This window comes from Syngnathoides biaculeatus, chromosome 7, assembly GCF_019802595.1.
Source record: "Syngnathoides biaculeatus isolate LvHL_M chromosome 7, ASM1980259v1, whole genome shotgun sequence".
NCBI classification, from domain to species: Eukaryota; Metazoa; Chordata; class Actinopteri; order Syngnathiformes; family Syngnathidae; genus Syngnathoides; species Syngnathoides biaculeatus.
The window spans coordinates 29,563,126-29,587,259 of NC_084646.1; the positions used below are offsets into that span (position 1 = coordinate 29,563,126).

Sequence of the window (24,134 nt, forward strand, 5' to 3'; positions counted from 1 at the left end):
CAGCCTGATCCAGGATGAAAGCACAGACAATACAGTGCACAAAATGCTAATTCTGTATTTTAAATATAGGAGGCAGGCATATAACATTAACTTTAAAACGGTTTGAGAGCATCATCAGCACCCACACCTGCCCTGTCGGTAGCTCGCGAGAGGCTGGCTGCTTGAAAAGTAGATCTTGGTGTAATAAAGTCTGGGCACCCCTGTAATAGAAGATATTGTAGTTAAAACTCTATTCTGAAAATATTTTCTTTGGCAAAATTCAGGTCAATCCACACAGTTTGGAGTAGGCAAACCAAATCACATGCTCAATTGCAACTTCCATCTCGAGGGATTTGTGGCCATATTCTGCAGCTCTGCTGATATGCTACTTTGGATTCGAAATGACCCCTGCTGTCCAGATGGTATTTTGCTGTCATAGTAGCTATACTCAAAACAAAATGAAAACCCACTCAGGTCATGTACTCAATGCAGAAAAAAAGTATCGCAGTTGTCATTGTCAATTTCTTCAAAGTTTGCATTAACAGTGTATCGAATAGGTTATGTAATATGTACTCTATCTTGACAATGTGATGTTACATCATCTCTCATTTAATAGACAATTACGAATTTTCATAATTGTCGATAAAAATATTCTTAAAACACTATTAAATGAGAGAGGATCTAACATCACATTGTCAAGATAGAGTACATATTACATTACCTATTGGATACACTGTTAATGCAAACCACTGGATTTCCCCTTTAAATACAGCGCATTGGACACAACAACTGGATTTTTGTCAGATGTATTATTGGTAATAAATAACACTTCATGTTCTTCTTTTCCTTTTGGCTTGTCCCGTTAGGGGTTGCCAAAGCGTGTCACTTTTTTTCCAACTAAGTCATTTTTTTTCCATTTCGACAAAGTAATATCTTCTTCTTCTTTTTCTTTCAGCTTCTCCTGTTAGGGGTTGCCATAGCATGTTACCTTTTTCCATCTAACCCCATCTCGTGCATCCTGCTCTTTCACACCCACTGTCCTCATGTCTCTCTCACATCTATTAGCCTTTTCTTTGGTCTTCCTCTCACTCTTTTGCCTGACAGCCCCATCCGCAGCACCCTTCTGCCAATATACTCACTCTCTCGCCAAAGTCGCTCGAAGTCTGCTCTCTCTAACCTTGTCTAAAACATACATTGTGATTTCTGGATTTTTCTTTATAGATTATCTGTGTCATAGTGGGCATGCACCTGGATGAATATTTCAGACCCCTCCATGATTTCTAAGTGGGAGCCCTTGCAATAAAGCAGGGTTTTCAAATACTTATTTTCTTCACTGTACATTATCTGAATTTCTACCTACGCCATGCAAATTAACAGTGCCGGGGGTGGGCATAGTTAGCCCGGGCCACGACCTATCCGTTATGGAATTCGTTTGATGAACGCTCATCTATGTTTGGCACAGTTTTACACCCGATGCCCTTCCTGCTGCAACCCTCTACATTTATCTGGGCTTTGGACTACAGGTTGCACAGAATAGGTGCCCCCCTTCAGGCTGCAGATAGTCAAAACAAGCAATCAAATAAAGTCAGCACATAAGCGACACAATTTATATACTACCTAATCTATGTTCAAGTCAGATAAAACAGTCAGCACATAAGGTCCACAAATCACATACTACCTGTGTAAAATATAAAGGATATGTGGATAGAAGGGATTCAAACCACAATGGCTCTCACTCTAGTGTTGAAGGTTGAGCCAAGTTTGATGTTTGGTCCTCGTATACAATACGTAGGTTTTGCAGGTGATGTAGGTAGTCGCATTTAATGCTTTCCTCAGTAAATATTTGATTCCAGCTGTGTCTTGTTGTTAGCACACTAGGCTAGGCTAACTTATGCTGAGCAGCTTCAACGTTAATGATACGGCTCCAATTTTGGTACTAAAATGTACTAAGATAAGACTTATTAAATTTCCTATAAGTCCTCATGGCCCTCGTTGTACAAGTTATGAAGTTGCTCACATTTGATGTTTCTTCAACAGCACGGTTTGATCAAAAATGCAAAAGGTAGCCTGGGCCTATAAGTGTAGCGCCGGAGAAAAGGAGTCGGAGGCGGAGTGTCGGACACAGGAACAGAACTTGCTTTATTGTTCGACATCAAAACACTACTCGCATAACGGCGGGAACTCTCTTAACCTTTCCTCCGTAAGCGCAACAACAAAAACAGTCCGTGCGGAACCCCGCACCCCAACTCGAGGTCCCGCGGGTGAATTATGTAAACACCACACAAGCCCCCCCAGAATTCACCCATAGTCAAAATCCTTGTGCCGTGGAGTGATGATGACCCGACCCCGGCGGGTGTGCACTGTAGGGGCCGAGGGGGGCGGGGCCGCACTGTCCATTGAGTCACGGGACAAGGGCTCAGGCGGGGTCAAGGGTACCCCGGCAGGCGCAGGGGCACAGGGCAAAGGGGGACGACCCCGGCGCGGGGGGAGGGCCAACCCCAAAGGCTGGGCAATGTCCAGGTGCGTGGGTTTGACCCTGTCCACGGAAACAGTCTCGGGTCTGCCGCCAATGTCCACGAGCAGGCTCTTATCCCCGTGCTCTAGGACCCTGAACGGCCCGTCGTATGGGGGGCGGAGAGGTCCACGGTGGGCGTCATGACGAACAAACACAAAATCCGCAGAGCGCAGGTGACGGGGCAGCCGGGCAGCTGGGGTGCCATGTTGCGACGTGGGAACCGGCGCGAACCCTTTTGCGGCCTCCAGCAGGGAGGACCGTTGCCTGGCTGCGGACCAGGGCGCTGTGGCGTCCGGGATGAATTCGCCGGGGACCCGCAGTGGCTGGCCGTAGACGAGTTCGGTGGATGAGGACAACAGGTCCTCCTTGGGGGCGCACCTGAGGCCGAGCATGACCCACGGGAGCTTATCCAACCAGTTGCCGTCCGTCAAGCCGGCACGCAGGGCTGCTTTCATGGAGCGGTGGAACCGCTCGCAAAGACCGTTCGCCTGGGGGTGATAGGCGGTAGTGCGGTGCAGCTTGACCCCCAAACTCTCAGCGACTGCGTTCCAGAGTTCAGAGGTAAACTGAGGGCCACGATCTGAGGAAAGGTCGCACGGTGTCCCGAAGCGTGCAACCCACGTGCCGATGAACGCCCGGGCCACGTCTGACGACGTTGTCGAGGAGAGGGGAACGGCTTCGGGCCAGCGGGTCGTCCTGTCCACCATGGTGAGCAAGTAGGTGAATCCGTGCGAGGGAGGAAGTGGACCTACCAAGTCGACGTTGACGTGGTCAAACCTCCTCTCGGGGACAGCAAAGGGCTCCAAGGGGGCTTTTGTGTGGCGATGCACCTTAGCCCGCTGACAGGCCACGCACGAGTCGACCCAGGCCTGCACATCTTTCTTGAGACCGCGCCACACGAACTTCTGGGCCACCAGCCTCACGGACGGTTTCCTTCCGGGGTGGGAGAGGTTGTGGACCGCCTCGAAAACAGCTCTTCGCCAGTTTGCAGGGACCAGCGGCCGAGGCTGGTCAGGTGAGAGGTCGCACAGCAACCTGACGCCCGAGTCACCAACCGCGACTTCCTCCAGGCGCAAACCCGTGTCAGAAGTCTTGAGGGCCTGCACCCCGTGGTCCGAGGCCTGGTCTGCGCTCATGCGGGAGTAGTCGAGACCCAGATGCACAGTGCCGACGATCGCCCTGGAGAGGCAGTCCGCGACCACATTGGATTTGCCGGCGATGTGTTGGATGTCCGTAGTGTACTCAGAGATGAACGACAGTTGGCGTTGCTGGCGGGCGGACCATGGCTCGGCCACCTTGGACATGGCGAAAGTGAGGGGTTTATGGTCCACATATGCCGTGAACTCACGGCCTTCCAATAGGGAGCGGAAGTGGCGGATCGCCAGCCAGAGGCCAAGGAGCTCTCTATCGAACGTGCTGTATTTGCGCTCCCTGGGGACCAGCTGACGGCTGAAAAAGGCAAGCGGTTGCCAGGCGCCGCCGACCCACTGTTCGAATATGGCTCCAACAGCGTAGTCCGATGCATCGGTAGTGAGAGCGACAGGGGCCCCGTGGGTCGGGTGGGCCAGCATAGCGGCACGACTCAGTGCGGCCTTCGTAGCCTCGAAGGCTTCCATCCTCTCGGCCGTCCATTCAACGTCCCGGTTGGGGGCCTTGTCTTTAAGAGCCTCATAGAGCGGGTGCATGATGTGGGCCGCCCGGCGGATGAACCGGTGGTAGAAATTCACCATCCCCAGGAACTCCCGGAAGCCCCGAGCCGAGCGAGGTCGGGGAAAAGCGGAGACGGCCTCCACCTTTGCCGGAAGGGGGGCGGCGCCGTTCTTGTCTATGAGGTGCCCGAGGAACTGGATAGAGGGCACCCCGAAAACACACTTCGCCGGGTTGATGATCAGGCCATGCTGCTCAAGTCTTGCGAAGAGGTCGCGGAGGTGCATCAGATGTTCATCCTCCGAGGAGCTGGCGACGAGGATGTCATCCAAATAGACGAACACAAATGGCAAGTCCCTGAGCACAGAATCCATTAAACGCTGGAAAGATTGTGCCGCGTTTTTAAGACCAAACGGCATCCTCAGAAACTCGAACAGTCCAAACGGAGTGATTACAGCTGTCTTGGGAACGTCTGAGGGGTGCACGGGAACCTGGTGATACCCGCGCACCAGGTTGACCTTGGAGAACAAGATTTTGCCTGCCAGGTGGGCTGAGAAGTCCTGAATGTGTGGAACAGGGTAGCGGTCGGGTGTAGTGGCGTCGTTAAGGCGGCGGTAGTCACCACACGGTCACCACCCACCACTCGGTTTAAGGACGATGTGTAGTGGCGAGGCCCACGGGCTATCCGAGCGGCGGACGATGCCCAGACGCTCCATGTTGGCAAACTCGGACTTAGCGACTGCTAGCTTCTCGGGATCAAGCCGTCGGGCCCTCGCGTGGATCGGGGGGCCCTTGGTCTCAATGTGGTGCTCGACCCCATGTTTAGTCGTGGCAGAGGAGAAAGTGGGCCGTGTCAAGCCAGGGAACTCACCAAGGAGGAGTTGGTACTTGGTGCCGTCCGATAGCGAACTGGAGAGACCACCATAAGTCGCCTCATTGCGGACGCAGGCGACCGTGGAAAAAGTCAGTGCATCCACCAGACGGCACCTCTTAACATCCACCAGCAGCCCGTGGGCACAAAAAAAATCAGCGCCGAGGAGAGGGAATGAGACATCCGCAGTGACAAAGTCCCATGTGAAGCGCTGACTCCCGAAACACAAGTCCACAGTCCTCATGCCATAAGAGCGGATAGGGGAGCCATTAGCGGACAGTAGGGGTGGCCCATGAGTCCCGCCAGCGGCGTCTTCCGCAGTGGCCGTCAGGACGCTCCTCTGGGCGCCGGTGTCGCAAAGGAATTTGCGCCCGGAAAGGTTGTCCTTGACGAACAGCAGCCGGCTCTTCGCGCCCACGCTCACGGCCGCTGCGAAGCGTGGGCTTTGGCGTTTCCCGACGCGTCGTAGTTGCAAGGGGCGCGGCACCTCTTCGCTTTCCCACCGAAACGGGCATGGAAGTAGCACAAGCCTGTGCCAGCACGGCCGTCGGTGCCGAAGGGGCCCCTGCTGGATGCCACCCCCGCGCCCGAAGGTGAGTAACTGCGCGTCGCGGCCAGCGTCTCAGGGGGGAAGCGCTGGGTTGCCAGGAAGAAACGGTCGGCCTCCTCGGCCAGGGCCTGGGCCTCAGTGGCAGTACTGTTCGCGAGCGCCGTCTGAACATGCGGTGGCATATGCCTGAGAAACAGTTCCATGAAAATGAAATTGGGCTCTTCCGTGCCCAGCAGGTTTAGCATCATTTCCATGAGTTCGGAAGGTTTGCTGTCCCCCAGTCCATTAATAGCCAACAGACGTCGGGCACGTTCCGGCCGTGAAAGCTCAAAAACCTTGAGAAGGTGAGCCTTGATCCCAGCATACTTATCTCGGGCCAGGGGAGAGGTGATGAAGTTCACTGCTCTGGCCACCGTTGAGCTCCCGAGTGCTGAGACAACGTGATAGTAACGCGTGGAATCATCTGAGATCCCGCGGAGGGCGAACTGAGCCTCAGTCTGTGTGAACCACGCTGCCGCGGACGTCTCCCAAAACTCCGGCAATTTGCGGATGGCGGTTGCCATGTTCGTTTCAGTCTCGAAAACGCCGGGACTGACGTCGGGGTCACCAGTGTAGCGCCGGAGAAAAGGAGTCGGAGGCGGAGTGTCGGACACAGGAACAGAACTTGCTTTATTGTTCGACATCAAAACACTACTCGCATAACGGCGGGAACTCTCTTAACCTTTCCTCCGGAAGCGCAACAACAAAAACAGTCCGTCCGGAACCCCGCACCCCAACTCGAGGTCCCGCGGGTGAATTATGTAAACACCACATAAGCAAGTTGAAGTTGACGTTTCCACTTGCCCTACTTCTAAATAAGTACTCACGGTCCTCGTTGTAAACGATACATGGGTTTTACAGGGTGTGTAAGTACTAGCATTTGATGTTTACCTCAGCAAATATTTGATTACATATGTGCTTTAACGTTAGCGAGGTAGACTATTCTAGGCCGCGCAGCTTCAATGCGAACCAATACTGTTCCAATTTGGGTAATAAGATTACGCAGATGATGATTTTAGTCCACTGAAGTCGTCACCAAGGGCGTCCCAGGTTGAGTACTCAGAACATTCGGTCCAAATTCAGCAGGATTTATTTATTGTACGGTTGTGCGGGTTGGAGCCTCCTCGATTTGTTGTCACCAGTTCGGGAACAGGAAACCAACATCCAAATAACACGTCATGTTCTAATAAAATTAAATGAAGTAAATCTATGTTGAAAATATTGATCATTGCAACTGTTTAAAAAGTATTAAGTGGGTTACATAAGAAAGCAAATGGGCAACAAGATGCCTCAATAATAGGTGATCATATTGAAAATGAGTTGGCAATACAATCCCAATTCCAATCATCAAAATAAATTAAACGTGTCTAAAAATACCCTCACCTTTTCGGAGGGCCCTATGGTGTACATAACACAATAAATTAATGTAAATATCTAGTACATCTCTTCTGGTAAGAAAGAGAGTTTAATACTTTGTACCACTCAAGGGGGGTATCACTGTACGGATTAATTTTGTGTAAGTAGAGGTAGCACTGCACCTCTGTCTATGAAATTAATCCATTCTGGAAGTTGTTTCATAACATGAATTTTTCATAAGTAGAAGCGCATTTTACATATATATAACATAATCTGTTCCAAGCCTCCCCCCAACACCAAACAAAAATAAGCATTCAAAGTACATAACGTAAAGAATAAAAACTATGTTCATTTACCATTGCCGTTGGGTGACTTTACAAAGAGAAGGCTGACAAGCAAAAGGCACCGTGTGCGACAGAGGAGGAGGCAACATTTGACAGCCAAGAGAAAACCTATGTACGAACATATGCACTCCCACAACTTAATTCAAGTAAAGTTTTTTTTAGGTCCATGGTGAAGTAAGATGAATAAACGTGCAAAAAGCACAAATGAAAATGCTGTACCTTTCCAATGGCCGCTAGCTTGTGGCACTGTGTGAGAGCATTAGCGTGATTCAATGACAGTCGAGCATCCAAAGGAATTAAAAAGCACAATGGGTAAACATTGAGCCCCCTCCTAGCCAATGGGATGCCCGGAAGATGCTCCGGCGAAAGCCAATGAGAGAGCAGCAATATCATGCCACACAAACCATGATACAGGATGTGCATCATGGGTAAAAATTGAAAGCCATCGGGATAGCAGGAGGATGCTACGGCAATGACCATTGGGAAAGCAGCAATATCATGCCACACAAACCAAGATATAGGATGTTTCTGTTCGGTGGGATTTGGGAAATCGAGCGCCTTTTTTTTCTCCTTTCATATCCTGAATTTTCCTTCGTAACTAGAGACTATTTTTCCGAGGTGGCATTTCGTAACCTGAATTTTTCGGAAGTAGAGGTACGACTGTACCTGGCAGTATAAATACAATTCTAATAGTGCTATAGATTAGAGAATACCAAGAGAATTTTTAAAATAATATCTGCCACTCAGATTCACAATTAAATTAGTGTCTAATTATGAACAACTGTTCTAAACCAGTCACTTGTTCATTTACCTGACAATACTAGATAAACAAATCGCTTAATCAAAATCAAATACCAGCTCAAAGCTGTTTAATAAATAGGATAATGGTATGGTTCTAAATTAATCATGTTTATCATTGCGCCTTTGAATTCTTCTTTTCCCCGGTGTCAAATCAAAGTAGAGAAACAGAATTTCTCTTTTCCAGTTTGTCCAAGCACACAAACACTCAAATGCCTTCCTTTGAAAGTTGTTTGTGTTGCCTTGAGCATGTGAGTGACAAAGAAAAGCGATCACCCTCTCTAGTCTTTCCCAGAAGTTGTCGTCTCACTGTGTTATCTCTATCTATATTCTTGTACTGAACACATTTTGAGTAGAACACTTTTTATTCTTCCTCTCCTTTTTCATGAGCTGAACTCAACAATCTTATATATTTTCTGTGTACAAAGTATCACGACCCATCAAGACAAAGGTAGGAACCAAATGCAGGAGTACACGGGAGATGCAGAGGTAATTTGGGAAAAATGTTTGTTACACGGTCGGGGATCGGGTAGGCAGCAGCGGTAATCAGGACGTCAGGCGTAGAGAGCAGGTCAGCGGGCAGCCAGGAGTCGATACACGGGAGATCGATCAAAGCAGGCAGGAACATCAAAGGAGTCAGGCTTACGGGGTTGGTCAGAGGACAGGCGGAGGTCGGTACACACGGGAATACAATCAGAGATACGGGAATGCTGGAACGGGGCATGAGTTGCAAAGATCTGTTGCCGGACCATGGTCCTATATACACCGGGGCCAATCAGCCAGCATGAGGCGCAGGTGTGCGCTTCCCAATCAGCGCAACCGTGCGGGCACCCGCACAGCCAGGGCTGGACCGGCAGGATCATGACACAAAGAAGTCTTGTTTCTTTCAAATATTGTTTACAAATGTGTTATCTCTGTTGGCAAACACAGCATTTTGAGCAAGAAACACATCCCCATTACAGGTGTGTTCAGGTCAACATGCTGACTCGATTAACGTGAGTATTGCACAGGTGTGCCTTAGGCTGTCCACAATAAAAGGCCACTCTATGTGATAAGACCCTGTGCAGTTTTATCACACAGCATAGTGTAACAGAAGTTGCAAGTTTTGAGGGAGTTTGCAGTTTTCAGGAATGTCCTCCAGATCTGTTGCCAGTGAATTGAATGATCATTTATCGTAAGCGGTCTCCGAAAGCCATTTCAGAAAATTTGACAGTACATCCACCTTGCATGACAAAAGCAGACCACATGTAACCCCACCAGACCATGATCTCTGCATCCAGCAATGTTACATTCTCAATGTCTGAGACCAGCCACCCACACAGCTGTTGAAACAATTGGGTGTCATAACCAAAGAGTTTTTGCACAAAATGACAGAAACCTCCAGTAAACTCATTTGCATGTTCTTTGACATAAATTCAATTTGTCATTTTAACCAACTTCAGCAGGTAAGGTGTTACATTTGATGCCTTCTGACACTTTAAAGATGTTTTTTCTGTTCAGAGATGAATCCCAAAGTTCAAAGATAAATCTCAAAGTTCATTATGTACATGACAGACAGCGAATACAGGAACATTTGGGTGATTGGTTTTATTGATGTCAACTTTATGAATTGAGTTGCAAAATCGTCCATTTTATTCATGGCATTTTGTGTCATACTATGATGAGTTCTGAAAGCTCATTGTTGTGCCCTTAAACCACAATCTTTGGCTCTTGTTACAGCATTATAATGCATGGCTCCATGTTGCAAATATTTGTACTAGAAATGTACTGATTGTTCCATGGCTGACATACTTATCAGTCATATCACCCAATAAACATGGACCTAATGTTCTGGGAATGGCAGATACAGCAGTTTTGTTCCAGTTCCTGCCAATAACCAGCATATTTGCATTGCCATTGGAGTATGTGAATAATCGAAAAAAATGTGGTAAAACAGGTTGAGGTTTTCTCTTTTTTTAAGTGAGAAAAGGCTGGTCTGAAGCCAAAGTAGTGCAGGATGAGATGGTGTATAATGTTAAAATTCCACCTTGGCACAGCCTGATCGAGGATGAAAGCACAGACAATACAGTGCACAAAAAGCTAGTTCTGTATTTTAAATATAGGAGGCAACATAACATTAACCTTAAAACTGTTTGGGAGTATCATTCAGCCCCCGCCCTTCGCCATCGGTAGCTCGCGAGAGGCTGGCTGCTTGAAAAGTAGATCTTAGGGTAAAAAAAGCCTGGTCACCCCTGCTCTACACAAATGGTGGTTACACGTGGTACTGACTGGTTCTGTGATGCCATCACCACCCTATCAGACTCCAATACCCATATATAATATCTACACATTTTAGAGTGGCATTATATTTTGGGCTGCCTGCAATAAATTGTTCTGTCTATTCATCTTCTTGATATGCCACATCTCTGAGGTGGATAGATTATTTCCACAAAGGAGAAGTCCTCTCAAAGATTTGTGAGACATTTGGAACAAGTATGCCTTTTGGAAGACTAATGCAAAAAAAACAAAACAAAAACAGTGATACTCATTCCTGTCACTCCCATTTCACCCGCCCTACTTCTAAAAAACAAAACAAAACATTTAAATTGAGAAAAAACAGGCTTAAAAACAGCTTCTGCCACCAAGCTATAAAATGCATCTGACCCTCAAACACACAGTCAGAACTACTCTACTCCCTACACCCTCTTTGCACGTATTAAGTGTAATCTAATGCATATTTGTCTTTTCTGTGATTCTGATTCTGATGTGAACAATTGTATGTAAAAAAACTGGCTTTTGATAATTGTGTTTATACATCTACTTCTTTTTTTTACTTCAATGACAGAAATTGTGAGGTGCCTAAATGGGTTTTATTGTCCCTGTGACAATGATGACAAAGCTCTGTTCGATTTTATTTTATTTGGGTGGCGCATCTGGAGAACGTTGGCCTCACAGTTCTGAGAACCGGCGTTCAAATCCCAGCCCCGTCTGTGTGGAGTTTGCATGTTCTCCCCGTTCCTCCGGGGGTTTTATCCTTGGGTTTTCTCCGTGGGCTCCAGTGTAGTCCCACATCCCAAAAGCATGCATTAATTGAACACTCTAAATTGCTATTCTCCATGTGCCCTTCAATTAGCGAGCAGCCAGTTGAGGGTGTAACCTGCCTCCTGCCCGATGACAGCTGGGATTGACTCCAGCACTCCTACAACCCTCGTCAGGATAAGCGGCTCAGAATATGGATGGATGGATAGTATTGTGTACATGCAGAAGAATAAATCATAGATGTTTGAACTCACCTCTTTCAAAATGGGAGCAAAATAAGTATTCCATTTATATTTTTTTATTGTACACATAGGGAAACTGGAAGCAGTCCTGGCAGCATGAGTACCGGTAAATCAGCAAAGTGGGCTCAAACACATTCCAAGATTTATATAAATGTTTGTAATGTTTTCAACATATTACAACAAAGTGGCTAGTATGCTGCTACCAATGTGCACCACAGTTTAGTTGCTGGGGTTCTGAAACAAAAAAAAATCTAAATCAAGACAATTACAATACATTAGCCCTCAGGTGTGAATATGATTCAATTAAAAATGCTAATATATGCATGGTAAGAGTTTTGTATTCTAATGACAAAATGCAAGATGGTGTTTGACGAGGCGGCACGGTGGGTCAGCTGGTAAAGCATTAGTTTCACAGTTCTGAGGTCCCGGGTTCAATGCCGGACCCGCCTCTGCGGGGTTTGCATGTTCTCCCCTTGCCTGCATGGGTTTTCTCTGGCACTTAGGTTTCCTGCTGCATCCCCAAAACATGCAGCATTTATTGGACACTCGAAATTGCCCCAAGGTCTGATTGTGAGTGTGGCTGTTTGTCTCAATGTGCCCTGCGATTGGCTAGCAACCAGTTCAGGGTATACCCCGCCTCCTGCTAATTGACAGCTGGGATAGGCTCCAGCAATCCCCGTGACCCTTGTGAGGATAAGCGGCGAAGAAAGTGGATGGATGGATGTTTGAGTAGCAGCAGTACAAGTTAAATACTGTACCCACGTCTGAAGTGTGTTTTTAGCATAAAATCATAAAATCATTACCTTTAATATGAATTGTATGAGGCCTGACAAAGTGACTACATCACTTTAGTGAAGATATTTTTTAAGGTGCATGAAAGAAATTGTGTTGATAATCTGATTATTTATGGTATTTTAGCTTGAGGTCTCTCATTTTTTATCATTATTATATTTACTCAGAGGGGGCATGGTGGAAGCTATTGAAAATATGACAACTTTGAAATAACAACAGAAAACAGTAAACCCTCACACTCACAATCACTCCTAAGGGGAACTTAGAGTGTCCAATTAATGCAAGTCTTCGGGATGTGAGAGAAATTCGGACTGCCTGGGGAAAACCCACGCAGGCACGGGGAAAATATGCAACCTCCACACACGTGGGGCTGGGATTCAAACCCCAGTCCTCAGAACTGTGAGACTAACGCGACACACCAATAAAGCCATTTCTGACTCTGATCAGTCCCGCCACAGTTCTGCCAGTTTCCTTTTTAATTTAATCTAATTGTTATGCATTTTTGTTTTCCCCCTTTAGGTGACTGAAACAAGGACAGGCCCTCTTGGATGCAGTAACTATGACAACCTCGACTCAGTCAGTTCTGTTTTGGTTCAGAGCCCTGAAAACAAGATTCATTTGCAAGGTTGGCCATTCATCATTGAACTCGGACAAATTTGTAATGGAATTGTCACACTGTCTCTTTTCGAGCAAACTCAACTGCAGCACAAAGTCTGTCAGAATGAAGCCAGGCATCAGTACTTTTTTGGAGGTCTTTGAAGTGTATACCAGGGAGTGATGACAGAAGAAAAGCAGCAGCAGAAATCTGCTTTTCTGTCTTTCCTGTCTCCAAAACATCCAACTTTGGCTGTCCCTCTAATGAGCTCATTTCTAATCCTATCCAACCTGTTCACTCCAAGCAAGAACCTCAGCATCTTCATTTCTACTACCTCCAGCTCTGCTTCCTGTTGTTTCTTCAAAGCCACTGTCTCTAATCTGTACATCATGGCCGGCCTCACCACTATTTTGTAAACTTTGCCCTTCATCGTAGCAGAGACTCTGCTGTCACATAGCACACCAAACACCTTCCACCAATTGTTACACCCCGCTTGGACCCGTTTCTTCATTTCTTTACCACACTCTCTATTGCTCTGTATTGTTGATCCCAAGTATTTGAAGACATCCACCCTTGTTATCTCTTCCCTTTATAGCTTCACTCCTCCTCCTCCACCCCTCTTATTCACGCACATATATTCTGTTTTACTTCAGCTAATCTTCATTCCTCTCCTTTCCAGTGTGTACCTCCATCTTTCTAATTGTTCCTCCGTCGGCTCCCTGCTTTCACTGCAGATCACAATATCATCTGCGAACATCAAGGGGGATTCCAGTCTAATCTCATCTGTCAGCCTATCCATTACTACCGCAAACAGGAAGGGGCTCAGCGTGGAACCCTGATGCAGTCCCATCTCCACCTTAAATTCTTCTGACACACCTACGCCACATCTCACCGCTGTTCTGTTGCCCTCATACAAGTCCTGTACTATTCTAACATATTTCTCTGCCACACCAGACTTGCGCATGCAGTACCACAGTTCCTCTCTTGGTACTATGTCATAGGCTTTCTGTAGGTCTACAAAAACACAATGTAGTTCCTTCTGACCCTCTCTGTACTTTTCCACGAGCATCCTCAAGGCAAATAATGCATCTGTGGTACTCTTTCTAGGCATAAAACCATACTGTTGCTCGCAGATACTTACTTCTGTCCTGAGTCTAGCCTCCAAGACTCTTTCCCATAACTTCATCGTGTGGCTCATCTTTAATCCTCTGAAGTTTCCACAGTTCTGAACATCGCCTTTGTTCTTAAAAATGGGGACTAGCACACTTTTCCACCATTCTTCTACCATCTTCTCTCCCACTAGTATTCTTTTGAATAAGTTGGTCAAAAACTCCACAGCCACCTCCCCAAATTGCTTCCATACCTCCACTGGTATGTCATCAGGACCAACTGACTTTCCATTTTTATTCTATTCAGTGCCTTTCTAACTTCCCCCTTACTAGTCATTGCAACTTCCCGGTCATTCACTCTACCTTCTCCCTCATTTACTTCATTCAACTTCTTAAAGTACTCTTTCCATCTACTTAGCACACTACTGGCACCAGTCGATATATTTCCATCCCTATCCTTCATCACCTTTACTTGGTGCACATCCTTCCCATCTCTATCCCTCTGTCTGGCCAACCTGTAGAGATCCTTTCCTCCTTCTTTGATTCCAACCTGGTGTACATGTTGTCATATGCCTCTTGTTTGGCCTTTGCCACCTCTACATTTTCCCTACGACGCATCTCAATGTATTCCTTATGCCGGTCCTCTCCGTTTCCCACTTCTTATTCGCTACTCTATTTCCTTGGATGACTTCCTGAATTTTGGGGTTCTACCACTGTTTTATTGAAAGGATCGGTGCTGGTCGGCGCTCAGGAGACAAAGATGACATTCAACAAAAGACCAACGTTCCCAAATGCTATTTAGCCTCAATAACTGGCATATTTATTTCGACCAAATGCAAGTTCTCAAAACACGGTTGACATTGCGTGAAATCAATCATATGAGCCCCTTACCTAGGCCGAAAAGGTGGAGAGACGTCACCCAGGTAGAGGTCCGCTTTGTCAACCAGCTGGGCGTTCGTACGAAACCCGCAGCAGACTCTACCTATTTGTACTCTGCATCTCTCTATTATACTTTTCTGTTGCGTGCGAGAGAAAGGGCGGGTGGCCTACCCGTCCCACCTGGCGCCGCAACAATTGTAGCCAATTTACATTTGACACCTAAGTGTGTCCTTCAGGCTCTGAGAAACATAACAAGATATCCCACAACAATGGTCGTCTTTGAACCAGATAACAAGTGAGTGTGAAACGGTCTAGACGTCTTGACTAGAAAAACAAGTGAGATAACAGTCAAGATATCCCACAACAATGTTGTCTTTGAACCAGATAAAACAAGTGAGATACAATACATTCGGGTATTCAACGGTTATGGGAAGCATCACTAATTAACACTCCTTTCAACCACCAACTCTCCTTCTCCCCTTTCCTACCAGAAAACACCCCAAGTATTCTCCTGCCTGCCTCTCTGAATACCTTGGCAGTAGTATTCCAGTCTTCTGGAAGCTCTTCCTGATCATCTAGAGCCTGTCTCACCTCTTTTCAAAAGGTCACACAACATTCTGCCTTTCTCAACTTCCACCACCTGATTCTCTGCTCTACCTTTGTCTTCTTAATCTTCCTACCCACTACCAGAGTTATCCTACACACCACCATCCTATGCTGTCGAGCCACATTCTCCTCCACCATTACCTTATTGTCCGTAACCTCCTTCAGATTACATCGTCTGCACAAAATATTATCTATCTGCGTGCTTCTGCCTCCGCTCTTGTAGGTCATTCTGTTTCTGTCTCTTCTGGAAATAAGTGTTCACCACTGCCAATTCAATCCTTTTTGTGAAGTCCACCACCATCTGCCCCTCAAAGTTCCTTTGCTGAAGGCCGTCCTCACCCATCACTTCTTCATCGCCCCTGTTTCCTTTGGCAACATGTTCATTGAAATCTGCACCAATCACAATTCTCTCTCTCTCTCTCTAAACGAAAGCAGAAAGAAATATGAGCAAAAATAAAACTTTCAATCAGCACATTGTGTGTTATGCTGAACACGTTAAGTATGTCAGAGCACAAGAAAATTTGATAGCCTTGTCTTTAATGCTTTTCGGATAGACCGTACAACAACAATCAAATCATATTTCACCACCATTTGCTATATTGGTTAGTTATCTCTCTGACATAATGTCTCCATGATTCAGGCCTTCATGCAATACTGCCAGAATATCTGCGGGACAGATTTGTGCAGGCAGCACTCAGCTACATCGGATGTAATGAGGAGGGCCAATTTGTGTGCCGGGACAATGACTGCTGGTGTCAGTGTGCTGCAGACTACCCAGAGTGTAATTGCCCCGAGTTGGATTTGAGGTCTATGGAAGCCAGTTTGCTACAAATTCAAGATTCCTGGACCAAGGCCAACCAAGACTTTGAGGAATCAGGTCTGTGTTTGTGTTCTTAGTTGTACTTTCTGTGCCTGTGACATTTTGTTGACAGATAACCCTGAGCAAAACCCAATGATTGCCACTAACTCGAGACAATCAATCATCATTTGGCTTTTTAATAGCATGCAAAATGGTTTGAAAACAACAAAGGAGGATATGCCATAACTATTACTGGAAGTGTCCTCATATCCTCATATATTTATAAATTTCTAAACATCTTGTGATGAATATTAAAATAAATAACCAGAAGAAGCAGTATATTACTCAACATAGCCCCACGGCTTTGTGGATTAAGCTTCTTTTAGAAATGAAATTGTACCATTTCGAATGTCTGTGTTCGCTGCTGCGGCAAATAAGAAGGATAAACCATCTGCGGTTACTGAAAATTTAAAAGAAAATTCAGCTAATTTGGACCCCGGCAACTTGTACATGAGAATTACACAATGCCGATTAAACTTATCAGCGCCTTTAAGAGCTTTCTGTATTTTGCAATGTTTGATCTTTTACATTTCCTATCAGCCAGTTATACCCGCATTGACCTACTTGGGTCGCACAAAAAATGGGATAGAGGAAATGACAAATTGGAAATTACAAATTTTACTAAGCATTTGGTGCAGCGTGCCCCCTTGTCCCTGTTTGTGAAAAGCTATCCAAACATTATTTTTGTAGCAGAAAAAAAAATGAAATAATTACTGTGTAAAAACAAAAAATGATTTTGAACAATTGAAGATAAATTTAATTGAAGATATTTACATTCAGCTATTTTGTGGTTTTAATACCTTGTTAGTCATTATAAGACAAGAAACGCATACCAATAATATTTATTATGTAACACAATGAATAAATAGCATGAATAAATAAATACTTTAAAGCATTTTAGACAATAGTGTAACCTGCCTCACCCCCGGGGATATCTGGATTAGGCTAAAATGAATGAATGAATGTATAGAATCCATCCATCCATTTTCTTAACCGGTGACCCTAACAAGGGTCACGAGCAATGTTCCCTCTAAAATGCACTTGTCGCACACTCTCAGCGCAGAGGCAAACAGATCCAGCGCAGTGAACTACAGCCTGACGTTTTTCTTTTTTTTCCTTAACATGCCAGCACATTGCCTCTCACAAAGAACTGCTGCTTGGCCACACCAGTCCACACACTCTACTTCATAGTTTACCCAACACGCCCCCCTCCATTTTAAAGGGGGACACTCATAATTACAAACACTGTTGTATGTGAATAATAGAAGAAAAAATGGTGAAACTGGATTTTCTCTTTTTTGACTGAGAAAGGTCTGGTCTGAAGCCAAAGTAGAAAGTGGAGGATGAGATGGTGTGTAGTGTTAAAATTCCACCTTGGCACAGCCTGATTGAAGGTGAAAGTACAGACGATACATTGCCCAAAAAGCTAACTCTGTATTTAGACATAGGAGACAACATAACATTAACCTTAAAACTGTATTGGAGCATCATTCAGCTTTCAACATGCATTGCGAAAGATATTCTACATACAAAAATTCAGTTTTACACCATGAAAAACAGATGGGGATATCATTCTGGGTTAAAAAAATGAAACTAAGTTGGAAGTGATATTTCAAATTTATAGTTAATAGTTGGTTTGGTATGAATTTGTATTGTAATGTATTTTTTTTGTTTCGTGATATTTTCAGTGTAAGTTTGCAAAAACACTAAATTGTTTTTACAATTGTTCTGATGGGAATGTAATCTGAACCTTTTAAGTGCCATGCACAATAAATAAAATAAGTATTTGAGCACCCGTGCTATATTACAAGTTCTCCCACTTAGAAATCATGGAGGGGTCTGAAATTTTCATCGTAGGTGCATGTCCACTGTAAGAGAGATGATCTAAAAAGAAAAATCCAGAAATCACAATGTATGATTTTTTTTAACGATTTATTTGTGTCATACAGCTATAAGTAAGTATTTGAACACCTGTCTATCAGCTAGAATTCTGACGCTCAAAGACCTGTTAGTCCGGCTTTAAAAGTCCACCTCCACTCCATGTATTATCCTGAATCAGATGGACCTGTGTGAGGTCGTTAGCTGCATAATGACACCTGTCCACCCCATACAATCAGTAAGACTCACAGTTGTTAACATGGCCAAGACCAAAGAGCTGTCCAAAGACACCAGAGACAGCTGGAAAGGGCTACGGAGAAATTGACAAGCAGCTTGGTGAAAAAAGGTCCACTGGGAGTGCTGGAGCCAATTCCAGCTATCATCAGGTACACCATGAACTGGTTGCCAGCCAATCGCAGGGCACATGGAGAGAGACAAGTCGCACTCACAATCACACCTCGGGGCAATTTAGAGTGTCCGACTGATGGTGAATGTTTTCGTGATGTGGGAGGAAACCAGAGTGCCCGGAGAAACCCCACGCAGACACGGGGAGAACATGCAAACTCCTCACAGGCCGGTCCAGGTTTGAATCCGGGAACTCAGAAATATGAGGCCAACGCTTTCCAGCTGCGTCACCGTGCCCCTTGTATGGAATCAATGTTTCTTCATTTTAAACTGTAATAAAAATGCAATGGAGAATAATAGAAAACATTTCTGCAACACAATCCATAATAAAACCTTTATTTCAAAGATTATTGGTGCCGACTTGTTCACTTTTGTGTTGTGTCAGAAGCTACAAGAATGTAATCAACTCAAGCTAACAAATACACCTTCCTTGGGAGACTGTTATACATTATTCATAAAGTTAACCAACAGCATTCCTCGGCAGAAGACTTGCTTGTTTGAAGTAATCATTTTTCTTTTGCTGTTTTTAAATTTTTTTTTAGATCAAACAACCTCTTGTTGTTGAGTGTATTTTCATGAAACGTCAACCCTATGTATGTGTGTCAGTTAGTAGTGGAGAGAGTAAAAAGTCAAATAAAATGTGAGGAGAGGAAAAAGCACAGTGGTCCCTGGTTAGCGTGAAATTCTATCAAGCACGGCACTTAGACATCTAAGGCACCCCCCCATGAGCCATTTCTTAAATAAAAGTAGAAGGGACATGTTTAACCACGCGATGTTGATATTCTTTGTGCCAAAAAATCTTATTAAAGAAATTTAACCAGCAATTTTCGAACACACGGTGGCTCAGCTGGTAAAGCATTGGCCTCACAATTGTGAGGACCCAGTTTCGATCCTGGCCCCGCCTGTGTGGAGTTTGCATGTAATCTCCCTACCTGCGTGGGTTTTCTCCGGAGACTCCGGTTTCCTCACATATCCCAAAAACATGCAACATTAATTGAACACTCTAAATTGCCCCTAGGTGTGATTGTGAATGCGAATGTTTGTCTCTATGTGCCCTGCGATTGGCTGGCAACCAGTTCAGGGTGCACCCCGCCTCCTGACTGTTGACAGCTCGGATAGGTTCCAACACTCCCCGCGACCCTTGTGAGGATAAGCAGCTAAGAAAATGGATGACTGGATATTTCGAACATTTATTCTAATGTTTTAAGCTTTCCACACACAGCTCAGACGTTTTCTCCTTCTTCCTTGTTAGTTTTGACAGTCAGGAACAGTTTCAAACACTCATCACCCACTGGAATTAAGTGGAATAGCAATGACCCAAATGAACCGTGAACAGTGAGCTATGTACAGTAACTCTCAGTCGGCTAAATTTGACTGTTGTCAGCTTACCCCAAGTCGTGACCTAAAATAGAAGGTCATTTCTTATGAGAATGCAAATTGTCAGAATAAAATTTATTTCACCCATGGCTAACAGGTCATACGACTCCAAAACCCCTGTGATGACAACAAAAATTGGATTTTGGTTTCCCTTGCCCGGATGTGGGTCACCGGGGCCCCCCTCTGGAGTTGGGGCTCGAAGGCAGGCGCCTGGTGGCCGGGCCTGCACCCATGGGTCTCGGCGAGGCACAACCTGAAAGGGTAACATGGGTCCCCCTTCCCATGTGATCACCACCTGTGAAAGGGGCCATAGGGGTTGGGTGCAATGTGAGCTGGGCAGTGGCCAAAGGCGGGGACCTTGGTGATCCAATCTCCAGCTACAGAAACTAGCTCTAGTGACATGGGATTTCACCTCTTTGGCAGGGAAGGAGCCCAAGTTGCTGCATGAGATCTAGACGTTCTGACTAGATACAGTCCTCTTGAGAGGGGTTAGACCCTGTCTGGGTGCTCTTCTATCTCTGGGGTTGAGGGTTGAATGTGGTTTTCGTCCTGGCTGTGGAACAGCGGACCAGCTCGACACCCTTGGCAGGGTCCTCGAGGGTGCATGGGAGTTTGCCCAATTGGTCTACATGTGTTTTGTGGACTTGGAGAAGGCCTTCAACCATGTCCGTCGGTGAGTCCTGTTGGGGGTTCTTTGGGAGTATGGGGTACCGAATCCCCTGATACGAGCAGTTCGGTCCCTGTACGACCGCTGTCAGAGTTTGGTCCGCATTGCCGGCAATAAGTCAGACTCCTTTCTGGTGATAGTTGGACTCTGCCAAGGCTGCCCTTTGTCACCAATTTTGTTCATAACATTTATGGACAGAATTTCTCGGCGCAGACGAGGCGGAGAGGGTGTACAGTTTGGTGGCCTCTTTGGTGGCCTGGTTCAGTTGACTTCATCAAGCCGTGATCTCCAGCTCTCACTGGAGCAATTCGCAGCCGAGTGTGAAGCGGCTGGGATAAGAATCAGCACCTCCAAATCTGAGACTATGGTCCTCAGGCAGAACAGGGTGGCGTACCCTCTCCTGGTCGGGGATGAGATCTTTCCCTAAGTGGAGGAGTTCAAGTATCTTAGGGTCTTGTTCACAAGTGAGGGAAGAATGGAGTGGGAGATCGACAGATGGATCGGTGCAGCGTCTGCAGTGGATTTTGTCCGTTGTGGTAAAGAGGGAGCTAAGTCGAAAGGCGAAGCATTCAATTCACCAGTTGATCTGCTTTCCTACCCTCACCTATGGGCGTGAGCTGTGGGTTGTGACCGAAAGAACAAGATCCCGCATACAAGCAGCCAAAATGAGTTTCCTCAGCAGGGTGTACGGGCTCTCCCTTAGAGATAGCTTGAGAAGCTCGGTCATCCGCAGGGGTCGAGCCGCGACTCCTCCGCATTGAGAGGAGCCAGATGAGGTCGCTGGGGCATCTGATTCGGATGCCTCCTGGACGCCTTCCTGGTGAGGTGTTCCGGGCCTGTCCCACCAGAAAGAGACCCCGAGGATGACCCATGACAAGCTGAAGAGACTATGTAAGAGCTGGAAAAAGTGGCTGGGGAAAGGGAAGTCTGGGTATCCCTGCTGAAGCTACTTCCCCTCCAACCCGACCCGGAAAAGTGGTAGCTAATGGATGGATGGAAAATTTATTTCAGTGCCACACACAAAATCTTCACACTTTATGATCTCATAACTGTTGGAATAATTGGCATCAGCTTATACAGTGCCATAAATAGGTATTCGCCCCCTTCTTGATTTCAGTTTTATTATTTTGCATATAACACACAAAGGTTTCAAATCAAAACAATTTTGATATCACTAACAGACAACCCAAGAAAATACAAAATGCAGTTTTTAAATGACAATTCAATTAAGGCAAAAAAAAAAAAAAACTTTCTGACCCCTGTTAAAAAGTAGTTCCCAAGTCAACCTAATTATGGGTTGTTCCACCCTTGGCAGCAATAATGGAAACCAAGCATCTGCGATAAATGGTGATGAGTCTTTTTCATCTCACTCTGGAGGAATTTGTCCACTCTTCTTTGCAGAATTCTTTCAACTTTGCCATATTGGAAGTTTTTCTAGCATCAACTGTCCTTTTCAGGTCACACTGCAGCATCGCTATTGGATCCGGACATTGACATTGACAAATTCAACATTTTTTAATTTTAGCCTTTCTGGTGTGTTTCAGCATGCATGTTATAATGTGCAATTTTTACAACAGATGTAACAGGCTGCACACCTTCCAAAAAGTTCAATTTTTGACTCGTCATTCCACAGAATGTTTCTCCAAAAGTCTTGAGAATCATAAAAATGTTGTCTGGGAAATGTGAGGCGAGCCTTTGTTGACAGCAGGGCTTTTTGCTTGGGCTTGGATGTCAATTTTGGCAGGTGTCTTTCTGATGGTAGAGTTATTAACACTGACCAGGCCAGTGAGCCCTTCATGTCTTTAGATGTTTTTCAAGATTCTTGTGTGACCTCTTGGATGAGAAATCGTTGCACACTTGGAGTAATTTTATTTGGTCGTCAACTCCTGGGAAGGTTTGCCACTGTTCCCAGTTGTGGATAATGGGTCTGATAGTAGTTTGCTGGAGCCCCAAAGCCTTAGAAAATGGCTTTGTAACCTTTTCCAGACTCCCCTGTGTGGTTAATCACAGTGACTGAAACAAGAAATATATGAATACGAGGCACAAGAACGTAGAGACACGGCAACGTAGCACATACACTCAACAAGAAGTCCATATACTCACGCGTATACTCCTTTTGGCACAGATTACAATAGCTCACTAACCACAAGCGACGTTGTTCCCCGGTAGAAAACAAGAGCAGGCTAGCTGATGACCTAAATTGCTTTTACTGCAGATTTGAAATAGACACTTCCATACCACGCACCCACCAACCCGTACCACAAGCACGAACAATATGTATACAATATATATACTAACAAGATATATAGTGAAGGAATAGTGTTTGAACACACTTCTATATTGCAAGTTCTCCCACTTGAAAATCATAGAGGGATCTGAAATTTTCATTGTAGGTACATGTCAGCTATGAGAGAGATAATCTAAAAAGAAAAATCCAGAAATCACAATGAATGATTTTTTTTTAACTGTTTATTTGTGTGGCTCGGTAAACCAGGGGTTGTGGGTTTCTATTCCACTGTGGCCTCCACTCCCTGAGAAGGGTTGCGTCAGGAAGGGCATCCGGCGTACAAATTGTGCCAAACAAATATGTGCGTTCATCTGAGATGACACGCTGTGGCAACCCCGGAAGGGACGAGCCAAAAGAAACAGACTTATTTGTGTGGTACAGCTTCAAATAAGTACTTGAACATCTGTCTATCTATCTTTGTACTTATTTTCTTCACTGTATCAGAGCACACCACACACGATACGACCCCAACTGTTAAATGGCCAATTTTTCATCTTTATGTGTGGGGTCTGCATGGTAGGCTAACTGAAGACAGAATTGCCCATCGGTGTGAATGTGACTGCAAACGGTTGTTTATATGTGCCCTGCATTAGTCAGTGACCAATTAAGGGTGTACAGGGATAGGTTCCAGCATGGCTTCAATTATAGTAAGGGTAAGGGGGATTAGCTGGAAAGCGTTGGACTCACAGTTCTGAGTACTCGCACCCACCACCCATGCCTGACTGGAGTTTGCATGTTCTTCGGGAGCTGAAACTTCGTGTTTCTCAGCGGTAGCCCAGAAACCTGCCTGATCTAGAGAAGGTCTGTTTGGAGGACTGGGCCAAAATCCCTCCTGCAGTGTGTACAAACCTGGTGAACAACTACAGAAAACATTTCACCTCTGTAATTGCAAACAAAGGCTGCTGTACTAAATATTAAGATTGGTTTGCTCAGGTGTTCAAATACTTATTTTGAGCTGTATCATACAAATAAATCAATAACACACCTATCGCTTATCTATTCTAGATGAAGAAAATTTTACATCTTGCACGACTCTTAAAAGGAATAGTTCCTATCAACAGAAAAGGCTTGTTCTTATTTTTTGTTGTTGCTTTCCCTTTGTTTGTTCTTTGTTTTGAATGTCCAACTGCCGGAGAAAAATTCCTTGTGTGTTTTTACTTACTTGACCAATAAGGCTGATTCTAATTCTGATTCTGAACGGACTGGCAACTACTGACGACAAACAAGGCTTAAAAACATGACATAATTAACATCAACGAGGTGGAGGTGAGGAGGCAGCTTCCAGCAGCAGATACCCACGAGGCAGTGGCATGACCACGCC

At 45.5% G+C, this 24,134-nt stretch overlaps 1 protein-coding gene across 5 annotated transcripts in view; it reads left to right on the forward strand.

Moving 5' to 3' along the window:
* LOC133503969 (BMP/retinoic acid-inducible neural-specific protein 3-like) overlaps positions 1-24,134 on the forward strand; it is a 108,445-nt gene that overhangs the window by 63,644 nt on the left and 20,667 nt on the right. For all 5 annotated transcript variants that reach the window (XM_061826011.1, XM_061826010.1, XM_061826014.1 and 2 more), the window contains 2 exons: positions 12,671-12,776; positions 15,981-16,217. In XM_061826011.1, coding sequence (XP_061681995.1) covers positions 12,671-12,776; positions 15,981-16,217 — 343 coding nt within the window. The remainder of the gene's footprint in view (positions 1-12,670; positions 12,777-15,980; positions 16,218-24,134) is intronic.